Genomic DNA, 22950 nt, shown 5'->3' with positions numbered 1-22950 from the left:
TAGAGTTTGGACATCCAGGGATGTGCTTTTATGCTCAGTTGGTTGGTAATCAAATATATCTAAAACTCACCACACCATTGTAATAGGTATCCATTTACAGCAGTAAAGAAGACTATAGCTGGTCTGTTAGGATATCGCTGTGTAAATTCAAAAAGAGCTACCTGATGGAAAATATAAAATTTATTGTTCTATCGTATAATACAAAATAAATTCAAGCTGAATCTTTGAAGACAGAAAAATCTAAAATGCTTTGTCATGCTTACTTCTTCTAAAACAGTTTACAAATCCCACAGGAATAAATAATTAGTATTTACAAAAATTGTCATATTCAGTGCATGACAAAACGCAAGTGTTAAAACAAGCAAGGAATTTCACTTTCTAACAATTGTTCTTTATGCTCTAAATAATTACTTACAATGGACATGTTACTACTCATAGCATTTTTTTCCATTGGCTCATAACAGATATGTCAAATTGCAAGTGACCACAGCATAAATATATTCTTACATAATTATTATTTACAACATTTGGCTCTTAGCTGATTTACAGTGTTTTTCCCTTTGATGCTTGGGCAAAGTTTTTTATTCCTTTAACTTGTGGTGTATAGTTTAATACACATCTGTTTGATAGGATAAACTCTACACTCACTGTCAATTCAGGAAGAAATTGGATCATTGTAAACACCAGGGTTTCCCGCAGAAAATGTGTTAGTCAAGGGGGGGGGGGGTTCTCCTCCAAAAACTAAGTTCTCTACAGAAGGGAGACTGCCATTTGAATGAAAGGGAGAAAACTCGCGGAAACATTATTAGCGAATATCGCTAATAAAAGAAAACAACGTAGTCAAGGCGGCAGGCGTGTGTTGTTAAGGCGGCCGCCTTAACTGCAAAGTGCTGCGGGAAACCCTGAACACAATTGTATTTTTATAGGACAGGATATGGCAGAAGTACAGTAACTTTCATTGTCATAAAAGTCCTTGTTTTCAGAGACTAATCACGTCACTATCAGACACATCCCCTTTGTGGACACACATTGTTTGTCATTGTTAAGATGTCCAGTGCATAGATACTACATTAAACTATTCTGGCTTCTTAGAATTCCCAAAAGGAATTCCTGTGTTTATAAAGTTGTGTCTGGTTCACTTCTGTTGTCCTTGGATGGGGCCACATCCAGCCGTTTAACACCATTGCTGCAAGGGTGCCAAATCACACATAAAATCATGCTTGAGGTGTAGTAGATTTTGGAAAAACACAACGGGCATGTCTACTAGGTTATGAAGGAAATCATAAGCTGTTGGGCTTTGTCCAGGCCCTAAGTACTTCACACAATTTGATGTGAGAGTCCAAGTGCAGCGCAAGAAAACAAAACACCAACATTTTGAGTAATCACCCCTCTTGTTAGAGTTCTTCACCAGTTTACGAGAGAACATGCTTGTGGTTCTTCAGACCACAAAACATGTCAGAAATTGTGTCCAGTTCAGTTCCTTGTCTCTGCCCTCTGCTACTTTACTCATGCAGGGATAAGAAGTAAGGAAAAAGGTGGTACTAGAAAACCTTCTGAGGTTTTGTGTAGTTTTCATCATAGTTTTTTTTCTCTCTCTTTGTTTAATTTTACTTGTACACCAAAACTGTTCATATACGCCTTGTCTTGGAGTCATTATTATTATATAATAGTCATTATTATTATAATGCCTATTACAATTATAATAATTGGACTTGATTCCTTTAAAAGGCTAGACCATTGAACACCTTCATAAGACCAATCGGCACCATGCATTTTCATCATTTGAGTCATTTGAGAGTATGATGAAGCACACACTTCTTGTACATCCCGTCCTTAGCTTTATGCTTGCCTTACCCGGAAAACACTTATTGCACCATAGTGCTGTTTTGTGTATTCTGTTATGCTTCCTTACCACTTAGCACATTATGTACCAAATACTACCTTTATTTACTGTCACAATTACCTTGTCTCCCTTTCTTTCAGAGACAATGGTATACCGTTTGTGTACTGGTGCAGTTGAGGCAGCTCACATAGCAACACCAATGAAAGGTGCAGTGGCACCTCTCAGTCACCCTTTCTGTCCGTGTCTTGAACCCTCGACCACAACAGAGCAGTTCACACCCATCCAAGGCAGGAGAAGAGCTGTTGCAGGTCCGACCAGAAGTACCAAGCGTCCCTGTCTTGCCATTATAGGAACAGAAGTTTGGAGACTTCTCAAAGTAAACCAGGTCCCTTGATGATGGGGGTTTATGGGCAGGGTTTTCAGGCTCCAGGTGTCGAGGGTTAGCGCGGTGTGAGGCGCGGTTGCTGCCCTTGTTGGCATAGATAACTCGCGAGGCGCCATCAAAGCGATCTTTAAGGAAATCACCCACCTCACGAAAGCTGGGCAGACGCATCCAACAGGTGCGGACAGTGCAAGAGCCAGACATGCCATGGCACTTACACTCCTGTCGCATCTCTGATGAGACTGTCTGGATAGAGAAAGGAGGAGAGTAAGACTGAGCACAAGATAGCATTGAGGAATATCCTTTTGAGGCTGTACTTTAAATTGTACAAAGCTTTGTTGGTCCAGCATGGCAAGCAGTGATGTGCAGAAACTAAGTACACAAAAAAGTGCAACTCTTCAGACACCATTCAGAAAAAATCTGATATGTTATATGTCTATGTTTCCCTTTAGAGAGTGAGAATATGAAGCTTTATTTTTTTTCAACAGAAAGTGCCTCACCATTCTTCCTGCCTCGTTGTTGTGGAGGTTGGTCAGGTAGCGCAGATCTCTACCTCTCTCGCTGGAGTCCACAAACTCCCTGCTAAACATGCGGCCAAAGTCCACGTTGTCGCTGCAGCCCCCCCAGTGCCAGTCTGGTCCCCCAGGCCCACGGCGCCGATAGTCGCACGTGCAGGATTCAATGGCGCCTTCAGAACAGGACCGGGCCACTGCATGCGTCACCCCAGCACTCGTAATGGCAAATACAAATGCCGTTTCTCGGCAACCTGAAACAGCAACAGCAGAAATCCTTGCTTTTTTAAACGTCATCTTTACTTCCAAATACCTTTTGAAGCTGAATACATGTGTACTCCACACAATGGCACAATATATTTTCTAAATAACAATAAACTCTTATCTGCAGGATGTCAAGATAAGCTTTATCAAATGACCTGTCAGGATTATGTGATATCCTGCCCACAGTTGTCTTTTGGTTGCCTAGTGAGAGACAAAAAGAGCGACTCACCACGATTGACAATTTTACCAAACACTACTGGACTATGAGTGGTCGGGCAGTTCCAGCGGCGGCTGCGGAACTGCCACTTGCACTCCTGTATGGCCGTGTGCAGGCCAGTGGCGATGGCCTGCAGGATCCCGGGGTTTTGGCGGATCAGGCGTCGCTGGCGTCGGCTCAACAGAGCTAGACTAGGGTCCAGGACCAACTGCACGTTCTTGGAGTTGATGAGTAGGTTGGCAGAGGAGGCCACATTCATTATTCCCCTGGCATAGCATAAAACAGTGCAGATTGAGAACCTTAACTAATCACCTGCACACTATGTCTTTGATAAATATGACTAAGTCTCTGCATAATATGATTTGATAAAGAATGAGATGATGAAATTCTAGGTTAAAAACAGAAGAAACAACCTTAATATATGTTTCAACCCAATTTTGTTTTCTTTTGTTGTGTATTTTTCTTTTTGTCCTCTACAGTGGTAATGGTGTTACATGTCAGACTGAGACAGAGACTCCGTGTGACTGAGGTTGCCCACACTTGATTAATTAATTATAAACTATGTTGACTGTGTTTAAAGTCACAGATCATTCGGTTAAACATAATTTGATGATCTATTTACGATCTTGACATTTACAGACATGAAACTAAACAAGGAAAAACAATTACATGACCATTTAAAAAAGGGTTAAAAAACAATATATACTGTATAAAAAAAAAATATATATATATATAAAATAGTTATATACACAATTTTAACTTGTGTTTATTTTTGATATAATGGATAGGCCATCTACAGATATTGACAAGTTATTACATTGTCTATTTTGCCAAATATATCTAATGGGTTTGGGATTTTTCAGACATTTCGAGAAAAATACCCCGAATACGACCTTGAATGATTTGCTTACAACCGTTGAATCCATATATAGTTTAATGTATCCCACATTGAACTGAAAAATGCTGTCTGGTGTTCAACACACTGTCAAAATGGCAGGGGGAGAGAGAGTAAGTATGAGAAAGAGAGCGCGGTGAGTGATTAAAGAGTGTAGTGAGAGACGTGAACATGTAATACGCATAGGCTCCAGCAGTTCCCAAATAAAATGGTTATAGCTTAGGCTATTCTAAAAAGTAGCCTAGTCTACAGTTTACTCGCCCTTATATCAAATGGGCCTTTCATGAAGAGCGTGATATCACGATATAACGATTTTAACGCTTTATTTGTTACGAACGCGGTAATTAGGACGTGTGGCGTCCTAAGTTCCTCGTAATGGCTTGCTGTCGCTGTTTGAGTTTTTTACGTAGAAACTGAGATAAATTGTTATGGGCGCCAACAATAGCACGTTATTTTGTATAGAGAAGTGAATGTTTAAAACCATTTTAAATGTTCTGGATCGTTTAGTCAATTAAGCACTAAACCAATGTGTCATAGCAGCAGGGATCCGTTGAAATGAGCAGGAGCCACGCGGAATGGAATTAATACATCACACATTAACTCAACTCACCACCACCGGCCGCTATTGTTGACGGCGCCCGTGCCTGAGAGAGATGACACCAGCAGGATGCATGCGGCTTTCACTCCCAGAATAAGAGCGAGGGCCCGCATTGTCTTCAATAAAAATGTGAAAAGCGAAAACCTTTAGACTTCCATTAAGTTGATATAAAATGCTCAATATTGGTCCATAAGCACTGATCCAATTTAACTGATGAACATACCTACCTTTTCTGAAAAACCTGTCTCTTCCAATTCTACATGGTAGTTATAACAAAATGAACAGTAACAACAGTTCTTCTAAAACCCTATAATAAATCACAGGTAAATGCATAGATGGAGCGCATGTTTTATGTGTTACCTAATGGTATAATTGATCATCGCAAGGTGTAGCTACTCACCACACTATCAGAGAGGACTCGAAAGGTGAAAAGGCAACGAATAGCCCTTATTGACTCAAATGAATCTGGCAAGGAGACAGGTTGCTAAATGACTCTTGTCCCGACTTGAAGTGTCCAGGCAGGGATGCTGCTCTACCTCCGGGCCAGTCAGTTCTCTTCTTCACTGTTTCTTTCTCTATCTTGCTCTCTAGTTCACAGATGCTCTAGTCAGCGCATTGAACGCGTGGGACAGTCCCGAGGACTTGATCCCCTCGGTGACTGATAGGCGACACATTCTTCTCTTATTGAGCACTACAAGAGGAATAAAAAAGGGATTTGCTGCTCTCATCTCCCTCTGTTTTTTTCGGCGCCTTTTCAATAGGATTGGAAGGAGGGGTAGTTAATTCTCTTCGTAGGACACACAATGAATAAAGAAAACAGAACCGGACTGAAAGAGAATAAAGAAAAATAGGGAAAGTCGGGGCAATCCGCAGTGTTGATAACACATTTCAGTGGAATCTCACTCTAATCAAAAAGTTCATAGAGTTTCTTTGTGAATGTACGAAATTAATTTCGTTTAAATTAATGTATGTCGGCATATCCTCAGCATTCTCTCCCACATCCCGTCTTGCGGTAGGCTACCTATCCCTTATCGCAAATACAGTTGTGTGTGTCTAACGATGGTTGCCGTGCGTAAGTTTCCTATGCTGCACGAGGCTGGTGTTATACAGTACAGTATAGCCTATGAGTGAGTGAGTGATGGAAACTTTTACCCGGCTATTGGATTGCTTCCTTATAATCGCGTCTCAAACAGCTCGCGCACTTTCTTAGAGTGCTGCCGGTTGCCTTCCTCACAATTTTAATAGCCTACAAAAACGACTTTCTGTGTATTTCTGAACATCAAGAAAAGTTCAGAGTTCAACGCGGACAGCCAGTTGCCCGGCGTCCAAAAATCCACACACATTGTCAAAGGAAAACGGATGATCAAGGCTGACGATGCTAGAAAAGCTTTTCTCATTCAATCAAGTCACTAGTTTAACAGTAATATTGTTCTTCAAGTTAGACGTTTGCGAAATTACTATCTCTAAGATCTTAGGGGACGAATAGGGAATAAAACATGTGGACGACAGACCTCCCCCATAGCTATTTGTGTTCATGAACACACTGTGGCATCTCCAACTCATAGAAAGGGTTGTGTATTTATCTCAATGGTAGCCTATGTCACGGGCCCCCATAGCCTACTGACCATTGAAATCACTATAGCCTATACCCTATGAAATTACAGGGGTGAAATGTATCATGGGTTCGTCACATGCTATTTAGACAGGTCAACAGGGATTTATGAATTATGGCATTTGATCTCTTTCTCTCCTTTTCGCACGTTCACACACTATGAGGAAGTGCGCTTTTGTAAAGGGGCTTCAAACAAGCGCCCATCTTACGTTTATAGCCTATAGGCCTACTCTCCGCTCATGAAGGTGCTCAAACGAGTTTCCTGAAGCAGTCATCCGAAACGTAGCAGATTAGAGTGGCAATCCGGATAAAGGGACGCCTTTTATATACAAATCAACTTCAAATCACTTTTTAAGCCACTTAGATATACATGCCGAGGCCGAATGCTAATGCACATTTCATTGCCAAAGCTTAAGGAGAAGGAGATTAAATGGAGTATTGGTGTCATGTGGGCCGCATTTGGAGGGGGGGGGGGGGGGGTAACTTAATTTGATAACCAAACAAAAATATGCAATAAAACAATAGTCCCTATGCCTTGGTTTATTCATGTTTGATTATTCAAAGCCCCCACCCAAAAAATTATCTGACCTCAAATGGCCTGTTAATTGACTTCTCGTCCTATTGCAATTAACTTCCGTCAGTAACAAAAATATTCGATTAAATGTTGGAAGAAGTCTTACATTGTTTACAGAACCATCTTTTTTGAATAAGGCAACCAGCGGCGGCACCGATGGATGCGCAGAGATCTGTTGACATGTCATTGACAGATGCCAAATAGACAATGGAGTCATTTAGCAGACGCTCTTGAGGGGGACAATGTGTGGTTTTTCAAATCTTGGTGTTATAATGTCTAAATTGACAAAATTACTAAATATACTATACAAGCCAAATAAATGTTCTTATCTTATTTGAAAATGCGTATTTTGTCTGTGGGACATTTCAATTTTCTTAAAGCATGAAGCAGCAAATATCGTAGGCCTAACGTATTCGCACAACACATTTTTTTATTTGAACCAGATCTGTGTGCAAAGTTTTATTTCCTCTACTGTGAAATGAAAGGACCCGGACTGTTCATAGAGTGACGTTGTTTTAAACACAATTATAAAGAACAGACCAGCTCATTGAGTTGCAAGAAGGGGGGCACCAGATGACTCTGGACCAAGCATTGTTGGAGGGTTAGGAGCGCTTGCCTGCTGCCGCCGCCGTCGCCTCTCTCACAGTTGTACAGTGGCACTAGCAGCGACCCCTCCCCCATCATTCAATTACCCCCAAAAATGTTTTGTGCTTGTCTTGACTTCAAAGGATGTTTTATCAAGGTGACGCATTCGTTGTCACTGAATGAACGAATTAGGACGATAGCAGGCGAGACATAGGCTTATTAATATAGCCTCAGTAGGCCTATATCTATGACAAATATTTGATTTTGTCAATTTCTATGGTTATGCCTTCCATGTCCGGATTTAGCCTGTTTTCGTGATTTGATTATCTGTGAATCAATACTAGGTGCTGTTGCGAGCGGTCTTTTCACGGTTTAATCACGGTCAACTATTGATCATTTTTCTTAGCTGAAAACAACTTACTGCAAAGGCATCTCCCCTCCCTTCTTTTTATCCCCCTCCCCTTCACACTCGCCCCAAACTGTTCTGCCCGCTGTCCTCACTCCTCGATCTTTTGGGGGGCGCAACAATATACTTACTCCTCTCTGCTGTGATTCTTTGGGAATACGACTCATCATACCAGTGTTTTAATGTCACGTCAGGACAGACGGTTAAATGGAGATCTCGCAAAAACTCCGTTGGGACCGAGTCCTGATTTTGGCAGCACTTCTCTCACCTGCAATCACGTAAGTTGATTTAATGAGTGGGGTGCGCCGGGATTAGTCTATAGATGACGACTGACTATATCATAATTGGGGAACATGAATTACAAATATTCTATTTCAAACAAAGTGTGTTAAATTTACATAATTTCAGTAATCTTGTTTTATTAAACAGGGCATGCAATCGTTTGTGGCCCCTTACCTAATACATTGTTATTTTGGTGCTTCTTATCCTGTTCTTGACAGTTGTGAATCTAGAATGGGCACCATAAAAAGATCACAGACAAAGGCATAAACACAAACAATCAAATACACTGTAACTACAAACTACAAATAATGAAAGCCAGCGACAGAGTGCATGTTTAAAGACATGTAAAACTCTGTCTTCAATTCACTAGCTGTCAAAAGCAAGCAGAGATCAATATTTCCACTGCACACTATTTAAACCTTCCTACTTTCACTTAATTTGGGAAATTGGGAGTCATCCATGCACTGTACTGGGTATGTTTTTGTTAAGAATAATTTAGGATCCTGGTACTCTCCAGATACAGACCTCAGTCTCCAGTAATATGAATAACACATTATGGTACCCTACTCTTTGGTGTGTTAACAGGAAAACTACCCAAAACAACATTTTTTTTGTGTTATTTTAATATTTTGCTGTCAGAAATACATAGTCTAATTAACCAATGATTCTTACATTTGAACACAATTTTGTAAATGTTTACACTCACTGCTGTTCCCTCTCAGGACTCAATTTTGTTAGTTTAGTTCTAATCTTCCTTCCTTCTTTCCTTCCTATCTTCCTTCCCTTTTTTCTTTGTTCTCCCCTTCTTTAGGTATCTCTGATGAACATGACTGAATAAAAGAAACCCTTTATGACCAAAAATGTTTGGACAGTTTCCAAGATAGTAATATCATATCAATACACCCTCAAATAAGGGGACACAGGAAGGGCGTGTTCTTAACATTACCAGGACACAGCCCCTTGCTTTAACATCTCTCCTTCTCCCAGGGTGCTGTGCAATGACATACTAGGCCTGAAGGTGGCAGGCGACCCAGTTCTGACCCCTAACTCTGTGTGCCTACGACTGGCTGGCCTGAGTAAGCGCCAGATGCGCCTGTGTGTGCGCAGCCCGGATGTGACGGCGTCCGCCTTGCAGGGTATCCAGGTGGCTATTCATGAGTGTCAGCATCAGCTGAGAGACCAGCGCTGGAACTGCTCCTCGCTGGAGGGCCAGGGAAAGCTGCCCCACCATAGCGCCATCCTCAATAGGGGTGAGGGGATTTCTGGGTAGGGTGGGGGCATGGGTATGATGGGAACATTCTTTTGCGGAGGTCATCAGGATATGTTCCCACCCCTCCATGTCATAACATAAATTATGGCATAAAATAATAATGGTCATGTATGTACTATAGGTCAGACATGATAGATTTTTTTATTTTCTGATCTTTCACAGAATAAAATAAGAAAATTACAAGGAATTATATTACAATAAAGTTTCATTGTAATTCTTTCACAGTGGCTACAGAGCCATGTCATCACTTCTGCTCAACTACTTTCTGGCATGTCTCCACAGGTTTTCGTGAGAGCGCTTTCTCTCTGTCCCTGCTGGCTGCAGGGGTAGCTCATTCCGTGGCTTCAGCCTGCAGCTTAGGAAAGTTGAGTGGCTGCGGCTGTGAGGCCAAGCGTCGATTGGATGATGACAAGATCCGCATCAAACTCACACAGCTTCAGCTTCAAACACTTCAAAGGGGAGAAGTCAGCATGGGAGTGGCACAGGCATCACAATTCAGCAGTCGTCGTGGGGAGCAACCCACCAGACGACACACCAGCCACCCCTCTGCCCTCCTCAAACCCCTCTCAGATGAACTCAGCTCACTGCAAGAGACCTGGGAGTGGGGCGGGTGTAGCCACGATGCTCGCTTTGGCGAGCGCTTCTCTAGAGATTGGCTAGACTCTAGGGGATCTCCACGGGACATTCACGCCCGCATGAGGATACACAACAATCGAGTTGGCAGACAGGTGAGCAGTCAAACAATAGGCTACATCTTGTGTCTTTTTCTGATCAGTGAGATCAGAAACCAATAAAAACAGGTTTAAAACCTTTAAAACGGTCAAAAACGTTTTACCTTAATAACAGTTTGTTAGGACTTGGCAAAATGTGACTAACATCACCAATGTTGGATAATAAGCTTGTAATAGAATGACAAAGATAACATGAAACATTTCAAAAACAACATTTAGACGATTCTCTCTTTGTCTGGTCCCTGTCCTCTGGTTCCTAGTTGGTGGCTGTCAACATGAAGAGAAAGTGTAAGTGCCATGGTACATCAGGCAGCTGCCAGTTCAAGACTTGCTGGTACGTCTCCCCTGATTTCCGCCTAGTTGGATCCCTCCTTCGGGAAAAGTTCCTGTCTGCCATATTCATCAATTCCCAGAACAAGAACAGTGGTGTCTTCAACCCCCGAGCCATGAACAGCAATGAGAACCGGGCCGGTGGGGCGGGGGGGCTCAACAGCATCGGCCGGCGAAGGAGTGTCTCCCGGGAGCTGGTCTACTTTGAGAAATCACCAGACTTCTGTGAAAGAGAGCCGTCACTGGACTCGTTGGGCACGCAGGGGCGTATCTGTAACAAGACCAGCCAGAGCATGGACAGTTGCAGCTCGCTGTGCTGCGGCAGGGGACACAACATTCTGAAGCAGACACGCAGCGAGCGATGCCACTGCCGTTTCCACTGGTGCTGCTATGTGCTCTGCGAGGAGTGCCGAGTCACGGAGTGGGTCAATGTGTGCAAGTAAACCACTCATTCACCCCCCACCCATAATTCTGTGTTAGGTGGTTCTACAGCTAAAATCATTGCCTTCCCCAAACCAATATGACTTGACACATGCACCTTGCTGCATCCATGAGGAGGTAAGGTGCGAGTAGAGTAAGACAGCCAGTATCCTGTTTTAGTCCCTCCAGGACTTGTGAATCAAAATGGTCTTTAACGTCCAACAATGCACATAAACCCCCCAGTTACCCGTTCCGAGTTTATTTTTCTCCCAGATCTAAGTTTCCCAGAGAATCTATGTACCCCCTCCTCTTATTTTTTCTTTTTGGTTCTGTCATCTGGGATCTATTTTCTCTTTGTTGCTGTTGTTATTCTCAAAATGTCAAGTCAGAGATTGAAGAGGAGATGACTCAAGTAATTTGTCTTCCCTCTGTTTTCTCTATCTCTCTCTTGCTCTCTGCCTGTTTGGACCCTGCCTTCTTCTTCCCATACGTCACAGACCCTTTGGAGCAGTTTTGATAGGAAAATATGAGACTGAGTGTTGGGGTCTGGATGGTGAGATGATGCCTTATGAGTTAACATAGTCTAAATGCAAAAAAAAAACATGCTTTGAATGTTGATACAGGCTCTACTAATGAGGTTCAGGACAATTGTGGCATTTGTATATTATGCACCTGTGCTTAAATGGACAGACTAAAAGACTAACTCTTCATTCTCAATGAAGCAAGTCTTTGAAGACTAATAGTTCTGCCCAATGATGTGCTTTGAACTACTGGAAATTCATGTAAACTCAACATGGCCAACCATGTAACAGTGACCGAGGTCAAGGGAATATTTTCCATTCTTGGAATGTTTCCATCCCCTCATACCAAATACCAGGTAATCTAAGGTATATTTTCTAGAAAATAACATGATCCTACCATGAAACTTGCTGTATCATTGTTAAAATTATTTTTTGTCTACAGGATTTTTGAGAATCAATACAGTAAATATGTACAACTGTGATTTAACTTCATGGCAGGTGTCTTATATGTTGTGGACCGCAACCACTTAGACTCCATGAGTTCCATATTGCTTGACACTATTTGTGAGCTCAGCGGTAAGCCTGGTAAGGCTTGTTTATTTTATTAGGCCTCTGTAGACACACAGTATGTAAACGTAGGTTTACCTTATCTAGCATCATTTGAATAAGATTATAAGGACAGAAGACACAGAGATCCCTTATTCACATACTGCAACAGAAGTGCTTATATCAGTTTTTTTACTATTGCTAATGCTAAAGACAAAAGAAATGCTCATGCTAATGTCAGAAACAATTTGATGATTGGCTCTTGAATGTTGACACTTCAGTCTAAAATGCCCCGAGACTTGGCTCCTACCTTATGGTCAGGATTTGAGAGAACACTTGGGCTGGGTGTCAGAAGGGTTTAGGAGGAGACACATAATACACACACACCACACACACTCTCCAAAGTAAAAGAGGAGAGGAGGTGAGAGTTTTTATGGCAGCTTCTCGCAGACAGAGGTTTTTTATTTTTATGGCTGCCGGATATTGTTTCCTAAAAGTATGACTTTAATTACAGTGGAGAAGAAGTGTGTTATACCCGTCTTGTCACTGGGGAAACTTCTGTCGATGGCTTCACAGCTAAGGGAGACAGCAGCAGCATGTGCTACATAGAGGACACCATGTCCTGTCTGTACACAGTTGCCTGGGAGGCAGACACATTCACTCACATTCTCTCTCTCTCTCTCTCTCTCTCTCTCTCTCTCTCTCTCTCTCTCTCTCTCACACACACACACACACACACACACACAGAATTAAACACAGATTGAAAAGCACATGTGCACACATACAAACATTAGGGAGCTCCCATATAGAGTGCAGCTTTAGCAACGTGAGACAGGAACGTAGGAACATTACTAGTTTGTCCTACACACGTGGAACACACAGACACATACCTCAGGTAATCTAAATATATTTAAACAAAAACGGTCTTTTGAGAGTAGATCTAGGGATTTACTGGGACTAAATGTCTCCATCCCCAACTCTAGCATGTGCGTACTGGTATTAAGTATTTAGTGAGAGTGTAAAAAAAAGGAAGGGATGGAGAGAGACAAGAATTGAATGATAAGAGATGTGGTTTGATTTTTCTGGTTTGAATTTCTTCATTCCTTTATCTTTTCACCCTGGAGCTGCTGCTGCAAAGGGGAATTTCCTGTCACTTACTCCCATGTGTGAGACAGAGAGCTTGGACAACACTGGATTGGTCTCTTCAATCTCTTTCTCCTCCCTCAATGGTTGCAGACACTGACACATGCATAGTAACATTGACTGCCCCCTGAATAATGACAACCAGACTCTGAAATGAAAGGGAGGGAGAGACTGGGGGTGCAAAGATAACAGTCCCATTCTTAGATTGACAGGATAATTTTACGTGCATAAGGGAAAATTATTAGATAGATAGATAGATATTTTACACACAGACAGGGAGAGAGAGTGAGGGAATCTAGTAGGCCTACATTACGTATAAATACATAGCTCGAAACATCTGCTTCCCGGCTCCCTTCTAGTTTTTGATGTGGGACAGAAAGAGAAGGAGAGTGGGAAAGACAGAAAACGCAAGGAGCCAGCTACCCGGAACATCAAAGCCCGTGCCCGCAACACGCAGTCCCTCATTAGACAAACTAGCAAAACCAAGCTGGATTTGTGATTGTGTGTGCTTGTGGTGCACAGGCTGGCATGCACTTCAGTAGGAAAAAGAAGGGGTCTCCTTTAAATTCCACAACCCCTCGCCACCCATTTGCTCGTTCTACCCCACCTCTCCTACCTCCACCTTTCCTACCACCTCTCCCACTTCTGTATCCTAACCCCCCTGTAACTCCCACAAAACTCCCACAAACAGAAACATGCTCATGCTATCCCCCCCCCTCCCCCTTTCCACAACATCCACTCCACCCTGTAATCTGGTGTGCAGCAGCAAACATCTGCTGCTTACTGCTCTCTTGATCTCTGTCTCTTCTGACTTTTACTCTCTGTCTATACTACATCGAAAAAGACTCTCAAAAAGCCAATGACAGGCAGACGATGGAGAGTACAATTTTGGATACCCCAGTATATCACCCAGGCCATCCTGTAACCTGGTTACCTTGCCCTGATATTACAGAGAGAAAGAGTCTGCAAACACTGCTCTGATCTTATGCTCAGAAATTTAATAGTAAAGTAGTTAGGTTCCAGATAGAAATATGTAAAATAAATGAAGCCATATGTCCAGTAAGCTGAGAACCAAAATTGTTTATAACAATGTTTTAATATAGCTTGCGCTTTTATCCAAAGCTACTTATTAAAGGGCAGAGCGATTTGAACCTGCAACCTTTTGATCATTGTATGTGGAGATATTGAGTCAACTTGCTTTGGCCCTGATGTCCCAATTTTCATGAGAAGAGGCCTCTTTTTAAAGTTGTTTGATTTTGTTATCTTGTTAGCTAATTATCTCTGACATGCTATTGCAAAAGACAGAATTATTTGGCGCCATTTTAGCCACTAGACTTTTACGTCTTATGTAGCCGACGCCTAAAGGTGGCTCTCTGGCAAGTCACATGAATGTTCTTTTGATTATGTATTATTAATATTAAACACAAACTACTGTGAAACTTCTCTGTGTATGGTCAATTTTAGTACATTTCTCCTAATACAAATTTTATTAAACCAATTGTAACCCAGGTGAATTACCTAAATAAAAATAGGGTACTTGAATAAGTAGAATACAAATAAAGTAATTGGTTTAACAATAGGCTTGATAGTTCATGTGTGATGTCTCTTTAAGAGTAGCCTATTGACGATCAGCCAATCAGCAAAAGCTGAGCGAAAGCAGTTGAGACGTTGCTACTGCCAGAACAAGAGAGAAAAACGCATGAGAAGAGTTCTAGCAAGAAAAGAGAATACTGCATTAAAAAGAAAGAACGAAAACTTGAGTTAAAGTTTGGTAATACTTTATAACAAACATAGCTAAAGTTTGTAAAAAAAAAACGATTTACTAAAGAGAGAAATAAATAATCAAGAGCAAACAAGAAAAAAGTACGCCAACCACGGTGTTGGTTGTCTTAGTGAAACTACTTGTTTTGGGAAATTCGTTGAACGAAATTGGTAAGTTTTCTTTTGATAATATTTTTTGTCAAAGCCAAACTACAATATAAAGAAAGTCAATGTATCGGTTGTATTATTTAATTATTTTTGAAGACTTTTTGGTCTCATGTTGTAAAGACCCTACGATGTAGTAGCTACGAGCTAGCATCCATTTTGTTTGATTCATTCTGAAATGCATGCCATTGTAAATGTATACAGTGTCGGTTAAATTGTTTTCTTTGAGAAATTACACTAATTTCGTGTTTGTATGTATGACGCTGCTTTATAAACAGGTCAGGTTTTTTTGGGTTCTTTGAAATTGAATGGTCCACTTCACGTGTGAAGACCAAGATGGCGAGCCACCCATAGACTCCTCCCTAGGAAGAAGACGGCACACGAAAGACCTGCAACGTTGGTATCAAAAGACTCTGCACAGTGAAGGGTTGCAAAACAGCGACTGGCTGATTTAGAACTGATTTGAATTGATTTTACATTGTAGGTTTTGATGTCATAATAGTTTTGGTTGTGATTGGAATACAATTGAAAAGTGTTTCAATTTATTAGCTGAACGGTTTTTGTTTAAAGCTAATTAGGAGAATACTTAAAAGAAATATAATTTAGATCCAACCCATGGGAAAAATAGAATATAGAAGGTATAGATAAAAATGTTATTTGGATTAATATAAATACAGGTCAAAGTAAAAGGTTTACAGGATCCACCTTAAAGATCACAAGTGAAAATCTAAGTTTCATTTGAAGAGTACATGTCTGTTTTTATTTCGGTTTAAAGGATATCCATTGGTTAAGTACAAGATAAAGCACGCCGGCAAATTTAAATCTATTCTATGGTCTATGGTCTGTGGTCTGTTTATTTCTAACCCAAATCTTGCTACTGCTCCCAACGAATCTAGAACTGGTCCTTAGCACACTGTTCAACCATCATAGGTGCTACATTATCTTTGGCGAGCCAGCCAGGAGCAGTTACTATAGAAGAAACTTCATATTTAATTCTAAAAAACCAACTTCACAGATCCAAAATAGTCCTAAGTCCGGCAGAATAGAAAATGGATGTAGTAATGCGTGAACGTGTGAAAATATCTAACTCTCTAATAGTTAGTGGCCTTACTGACTTAGATGAAGAACTCTCTGACTATTTCAAAAGCTTTGGTTCCATTTATCGGTATCTCCATGTGGATGACCCAGCGTCTGAGTTCCACAGAAACATGATAAGAGATGTCTCGTAGGTAAATTCTATTAAGTCAATTGAACCCCTTTTGCCTCTCAATTATGAGAACCCTAGCCAAGCAGAGGTTATCTTCCATGTAGAGGCTTTAGCCACAGTATATCCTGCCACTGCCAGTAGTAGCGCCAACTAAGAGTTATCTCCAAGAACTGCAGGCAATTTCCAAGTTAATTGGTAAATCCTTTCAGGAAGTACTTAATGAGGAGTTAACTAAACTTAGTGAGCCTTCTACTTCTCCTCGGCATGATTAAACTCTTAACCTTGACACAGACACAGGTCCCGAATCGTTAGACCTAACTATGGCACAGCCGCATGACCATAGATCCACGGTGCATTCTGCGCCGCCTCAAAACCTGACCAATACCGTAGCAACTGTACTAGGCCAACCGGCTAATGTAAAGACTTCCCCATCAATCACCTTAAGTGATGTAAACCCCACTGATGTGCAGAGGGTAATTGTCGAACACAGTCAGGAATGAGGAAACTCCCAGCTCCATGCAACAACAAGGCTCAGAGCATTTTCTGGTAGATCCCCCCTTCCAAACAATGAAGCAGACTTTGACATGTGGCGGGCAAATGTAGAACTCATCCTGAATGACCCTGGCATGTCAGATATTCAACGTACTAGAAGAATCGTTGATAGTCTTATGCCACCAGCTGCAGACCTCATAAAGCATTTGAGTCCTCAAGCATTGGCGACTGATTACGTTCAGCTGATAGACTCAGCATATTGCACGGTTGAAGATGGAAACGAGCTCTTTGCCAAATTCATGGGAACCCTGCAAAATCATGGCGAAAAGCCATCCAGCTACTTGCAAAGGCTGTAAGTTACCCTGAGCATGGCCATGAGAAGGGGTGGTGTTTCAGCCGATGCACTTGATTGCCAACTTCTTAGGCAATTCTGTAGAGGTTGCTGGGACAATGCTCTTATAACGGACCTCGGTCTGGAACAGAAAAAAAATAAACCACCGTCATTTTCAGAATTTTTGCTGCTTCTCCGCTCAGAAGAAGATAAGCAGGAAGGAAAAATGACTCGTATGAAGCAACACCTTGGCGCAGCTAAGCAACCAGTTGGCTACTCCAAGACTCGGGTGATGTCTGTCGGGAAGACTGCAGGAAGCATGTCTTGGTGAGCCCTCTGAGGTGGTTAGTGAAACAGCAAGTTTAAAAACACAGATAGCTGAGCTCAAAAGTCAGCTTTCACACCTTAAGACTCAAAGCAACAAAAAGCCCAAGGGAAGCACTACTTATATAGGTTCACCTAAAGACAATGCCAAACAACCGAGTGAGAAGCCTGTGAAGCAGTCAAGACCCGGCTTCAAATCTAACAGCAAGCCTAGGCCTTGGTATTGCTTTCAGTGCGGCAAAGATGGCCACATAGCAACATCCTGTGACGGTGAATCTAATCCCACCTTAGTTGCAGCTAAGAAAAAACAACTTAGAGAACGGCAGATCAAGTGGGAAGCTCTAAATCCAGCTACAGAACAGTTAAACTAAAAACAGCTCCTGTTGGGGGACAAACAAGAGCTGGAGAGACCAAACATTGTCCCAATGACATAAAACGAGCTTCACTAAAATATATACACAGTACTGAGCCCACTGTAAAACTACCAAAAGGGTTAGTTGGTGCCAAGAGCACAGCACGAGTCATCATTTTTGATGAAGTGAACTGTCTCTTAGACACAGTGTCACAAGTTACTACAGTCCCTTTGTCATTCTATGAGCAACATTTATCCAGCCAAGCCATTAAACCATTAAACAGTCTCCTAGAAGTTGAGGGGGCTAATGGAAGTTCCCTATCTAGGCTATAGAGTTTGTAGGGACTGATATGGACGTAAAGACCTTAGCATTGGTGCTACCCAATCTCCGTGCTCAAGAACAGGTGTTGATTGTTACTAATACCCTTGACATCCTCTATTCTGATTATAGTCAGAAAAAACAAGCCAATCACCAACCGTTACAACATAGCTACCGAGCAGTGTTAAACATCCTTGAACTTAGGCATGAAGAAGCATTCAACAGTAACCTGGGACTGGTGAGACTTAAAGCAAAAATGCCAGAGCTGATACCTGCTAATCAAACTGTTATCCTTGAGGGATTAGTTAGGGTCCGAGGGTCCCACTCTGAAAAATGGGTCCTTATGGAGCCACCATCATCTTCCTCTCTTCCAGGTGGAATTTTGGTGTGCCGTGAGTTGATCACTTGTCTTACCAGGCAGAATAACCATCTACCAGTTATGGTAAAAAATGAAACATGTCATGACATTATCATTCCAGCAAGGACAGTAGTGGCAGAGGTGCATGCTGTACAGAGTGTTGAGCTGAAGAAGCACTCAGTGTCAACAGACAATTCTTCAGACCACCTGAAAGAGACAGTTGAAACCTCTAGCCTGTGTTTCAATTTTGACGGTTCTCCCCTTTCGGCTGAATGGAGAGAACAAATTACACAAAAGCTCAACTTAATGCCTGAAGTGTTTGCTCATCATGAACTCGATTTTGTTCATACAAGCAAAGTAAAGCACCACATTAAGCTCCACGATGAGACTCCAATCAAGCAAAGAGCAAGACCAATTCACCAACAAGATATAGATGCAGTCCGTAAGCATCTACAAGAGCTGTTGAGCTCAGGAGTTGTGCGTGAATTAGTCTCCATTCTCATCTCCTATTGTAGTTGTGAGAAAGAAAAATGGTGATGTTAGGCTCTGCATTGATTATCGCAAGCTGAATTTGCAGACAGTAAAGAATGCATACGCACTCCCAAACCTTGAAGAGACTTTCTCTGCTCTAACTGGATCAAAGTGGTTCTCCGTACTTGATTTGAAGTCAGGATACTACCAAATTGAAATGGAGGAATCTGACAAACAGAAGACTGCATTTGTGTGTCCGTTAGGGTTTTGGGAATTCAATCGTATGCCACAAGGAATCACAAACGCACCAAGTACTTTCCAACGCCTAATGGAGCGTTGCATGGCTGATATACACCTAAAAGAGGTTCTTGTTTTTATTGATGACTTTATCATATTCTCAGAGTCACTTGAAGAACATGAAAGTAGACTACTTAAAGTACTAAACCGTCTAAAAGAATATGGCCTGAAACTATCGCCAGAAAAATGTAGGTTTTTACAAACCTCAGTGCGGTGCCTGGGGCATGTTGTATCTGAACACGGAGTTGAAACTGACCCTGAGAAAATCGAAACACTAAAATCTTGGCCATATCCAAAAACTCTAAAAGAATTGCGGTCATTTCTTGGGTTCTCAGGGTATTACCGTAGATTCATCCAAGACTACTCAAGTATAGTCAGACCCCTAAATGACCTTACTGCGAGGTATCCTCCACTGCAAAAGCAAATCAAAAGAAAGTGGGAAAAAAGTGACTATCATAATCCCAAGGAGCCATTTGGAAACAGATGGACACCAAAATGTAAGCAGGCATTTGACACCATAATCCAAAAGCTCACTTCGGCCCCTGTGTTGGGTTTCGCCAACCCAAAGCTCCCTTACATTTTACACACGGATGCAAGTACTACTGGGTTAGGCGCTGCCCTTTATCATGAACAAGATGGGCAGAAGAGGGCAATAGCATTTGCTAGCAGAGGGCTGTCCCACAGTGAGGCTAGGTATCCCGCCCATAAACTCGAATTCCTAGCACTCAAATGGGCAGTTACAGAGAAATTTAGTGACTATCTCTATGGGACTGAATTTACTGTTTTAACCGATAGTAATCCACTGACTTACATATTGACCTCTGCAAAACTGGATGCCACAAGCTACAGGTGGTTGTCATCCCTTTCCACATATTCATTCAAACTGGTGTATCGCGCAGGAAAACAAAACCAAGATGCGGATTCTCTTTCCAGACTCCCTCATGACCAACTTTCAAATGATTACGTGTCCTCAAAGGAGAAAGAGCGAATTCATCAGTTTACTCTCCATCATTTAAAAGAAGTCCATAAAGATGTGGTCAAAGCCGTCTGTGATCGACACCTCGTCCGTTCCTCTAATCTTGAAGATGGGCACTCTGCGATTGTATTGGTTGAGTCTCTTGCCATGAATTCCAGTGCAATACCAGACGTCTTCCAAGATGAAGAGCATCAGGATGGTTGTCCTGTTATTCCCCATTTGTCAGAAAAAGAGCTTGTAGAAAAACAAAGAGCTGACCCCAGCATCAGGGAGGTTGTCTATCAGTTGGAGACAGGAGAGAAACCACCACCCACTGCTAGGCAGGAGCTTCCAGAGCTCTCTCTGTTGCTGCGCGAGTGGAACCGTTTGGAGCTAAAAGACGGAGTTCTTTATAGAAGAAGGCAGGAAGGAGCCAACACTTCTTTCTAATTAGTGCTTCCAGATGTGTTGAGAGCTGTTGTATTCCAAAGTTTACATGATGATATGGGCCACATGGGCATTGACCGTACATTGGATCTTATTCGATCAAGGTTCTATTGGCCCAAGATGTCGACATTTGTTGAGGAAAAGATCAGGACTTGTAACCGCTGTGTGCGACGTAAAACCCTTCCAGAGAAGGCTGCTCCGCTTGTTAACATTAAGACCAGCAGGCCTTTAGAACTGGTCTGCATGGACTTTCTTTCTCTGGAACCAGATTGTAGTAACACTAAGGATATATTGGTGATTACAGATCACTTTACTAAGTATGCAGTGGCTATACCACCTCCAAACCAAAAGGCTCGAACTGTAGCAAAATGGGACCATTTCATTGTGCACTATGGCTTCCCAGAGCGCCTTCATAGTGATCAGGGTCCTGATTTTGAATCACGGACAATCAAAGAGCTTTGTGAGTTTGCTGGGATCAAAAAAGTGAGAACGACACCATACCATCCAAGGGGTAACCCTGTTGAACGTTTTAACAGGATGCTTTTGCAGATGTTAGGTACTCTAAACCCAAGTAACAAAATTCACTGGCGTGACTTTGTTAAACCGTTAGTACATGCATATAACTGCACCAAAAATGATGTCACTGGTTATACTCCATATGAACTCATGTTTGGGAGACAACCTAGACTACCAGTTGACATGGCTTTCAATCTCCCTGTATCTAACCAGAAGAAGTCACATTCACAGTATGTACAAGATCTGAAGAGTCAACTAGAAGAGTTATAGGATTGCCAATCAAAATGCACTCAAAAAGTGTGAACGGAATAAGATCAGATTTGATAGGCGAGTCACTGAGTCAACACAAAATGTTGGTGATCGAGTTTTGGTAAAAAATGTTAAACTTAGGGGTAAACACAAATTGGCGGATAAATGGGAAGACGGTGTGCATGTTGTCGTAAGCCGTGCAGGTGACCTCCCTGTTTATACAGGGTTTCACCATGTGGTTTTCTACCTACCTGTGTTGAAGATCATGCGGTGCCCAAAGCACGCAAAAGGCCAGCTACAAGACAAAACCCTGATGTGGAAGAGCAGGAGGATCTGGATATTACCTCTGAAGACGACCATATGGTTTATTCTTATGGAGATGCACCACTCTTGACGACCACAAGGTTTACGCGACATTGTGACATCGTAAGACATCCACAAGAGCATTCCAGTGGTTCTGCAAACCAAGACTCGTCTGGACCTGAAGACTTTACCGCAGGAGGAGTCCGTACCGGCCACGGAGTGCATATCTGGGATGGATTCCTTACCAGAAATGGAATCGGAATACCCTGAAGTGGAAACTTTACCTAGGAAAACACTGACAGTTCAGGAGTGAGGTCAGAAAATCAAGGTGTACCTTGACAAAACGTGATATAGCTATATCTGACTCTGAAAAAGACATACCTGAGATCTTGTCTGATAGACCTGAAGAAGTAATAGAGCCTCAGTTAGTTGAAAATATGCCTGATGCAATTATGAATGAAACGACCTCAGGGAATGATCAATATAAAATGGATGATTTACTTAGACGTTCTACAAGAATAAAAGAGAAGTCTAAGAGGTTAACTTATCCTGAATTAGGAAATCCGCTCGTCTCAATTGTCCAATCTTTATTCCAAAGTTTGAGCACAGCAGTTTCCAACTCTTTAATTCAACCTAGTTATGTTGAGATGCCTGAACCCGTAACAGTTCAGCCTGTTGCTATGCAAAGGGGCTTGCATAGAGTTAGAGGGGGAGAGTGTAACCCAGGTGAATTACATAAATAAAAATAGGGTACTTGAATAAGTAGAATACAAATAAAGTAATAGGTTTAACAATAGGCTTGATAGTTCATGTGTGATGTCTCTTTAAGAGTAGCCTATTGACGATCAGCCAATCAGCAAAAGTTGAGCGAAAGCAGTTGAGACGTTGCTACTGCCAGAACGAGAGAGAGAAACGCTTGAGAAGAGTTCTAGCAAGAAAAGAGAATACTGCATTAAAAAGAAAGAACGAAAACTTGAGTTAAAGTTTGGTAATACTTTATAACAAACATAGCTAAAGTTTGTTAAAAAAAAAAACGATTTACTAAAGAGAGAAATAAATAATCAAGAGCAAACAAGAAAAAAGTACGCCAACCACGGTGTTGGTTGTCTTAGTGAAACTACTTGTTTTGGGAAATTCGTTGAACGGAATTGGTAAGTTTTCTTTTGATAATATGTTTTGTCAAAGCCAAACTACAATATAAAGAAAGTCAATGTATCGGTTGTATTAATTATTTTTGAAGACTTTTTGGTCTCATGTTGTAAAGACCCTACG

At 41.7% G+C, this 22950-nt stretch overlaps 2 protein-coding genes across 2 annotated transcripts; one reads left to right on the top strand and one right to left on the bottom strand.

The window, feature by feature from the left end:
* Nucleotides 1-1979: 1979 nt before the first annotated feature.
* wnt1 (wingless-type MMTV integration site family, member 1) lies at nucleotides 1980-4824 on the bottom strand. Its single transcript, XM_084679968.1, has 4 exons — nucleotides 4724-4824; nucleotides 3231-3484; nucleotides 2726-2991; nucleotides 1980-2471 (listed from the first exon to the last, which is right to left on the bottom strand). The coding sequence occupies exons 1-4, from the start codon at nucleotides 4822-4824 to the stop codon at nucleotides 1980-1982; spliced, it is 1113 nt and encodes a 370-aa protein (XP_084536094.1).
* Nucleotides 4825-8095: 3271 nt separating this feature from the next.
* On the top strand, nucleotides 8096-11878 carry wnt10b (wingless-type MMTV integration site family, member 10b). Its single transcript, XM_084679967.1, has 4 exons — nucleotides 8096-8166; nucleotides 9158-9420; nucleotides 9723-10168; nucleotides 10432-11878. Exons 1-4 carry the CDS (start codon nucleotides 8096-8098, stop codon nucleotides 10942-10944), a joined length of 1293 nt encoding a protein of 430 aa, XP_084536093.1. The 3' UTR covers nucleotides 10945-11878.
* Nucleotides 11879-22950: the final 11072 nt, after the last annotated feature.

The sequence above is a fragment of the Hypomesus nipponensis genome, chromosome 18, assembly GCF_054491055.1.
Source record: "Hypomesus nipponensis isolate SF chromosome 18, ASM5449105v1, whole genome shotgun sequence".
Classification (NCBI taxonomy): Eukaryota; Metazoa; Chordata; class Actinopteri; order Osmeriformes; family Osmeridae; genus Hypomesus; species Hypomesus nipponensis.
This window is presented reverse-complemented; position numbering and strand designations above follow the sequence as displayed.

Excerpts from the sequence above, each read along its gene's own strand:
- wnt1 (XM_084679968.1), bottom strand. The coding sequence starts at position 4,824 with ATGCGGGCCCTCGCTCTTATTCTGGGAGTGAAAGCCGCATGCATCCTG. Across the intron at positions 3,485-4,723 it reads AACAATAGCGGCCGGTGGTG|GGGAATAATGAATGTGGCCT; the intron begins GTGAGTTGAGTT and ends ATGCTATGCCAG. Across the intron at positions 2,472-2,725 it reads ACAACGAGGCAGGAAGAATG|ACAGTCTCATCAGAGATGCG; the intron begins GTGAGGCACTTT and ends TTCTCTATCCAG.
- wnt10b (XM_084679967.1), top strand. The coding sequence starts at position 8,096 with ATGGAGATCTCGCAAAAACTCCGTTGGGACCGAGTCCTGATTTTGGCA. Across the intron at positions 8,167-9,157 it reads CTTCTCTCACCTGCAATCAC|GGTGCTGTGCAATGACATAC; the intron begins GTAAGTTGATTT and ends TCCTTCTCCCAG. Across the intron at positions 9,421-9,722 it reads TAGCGCCATCCTCAATAGGG|GTTTTCGTGAGAGCGCTTTC; the intron begins GTGAGGGGATTT and ends ATGTCTCCACAG.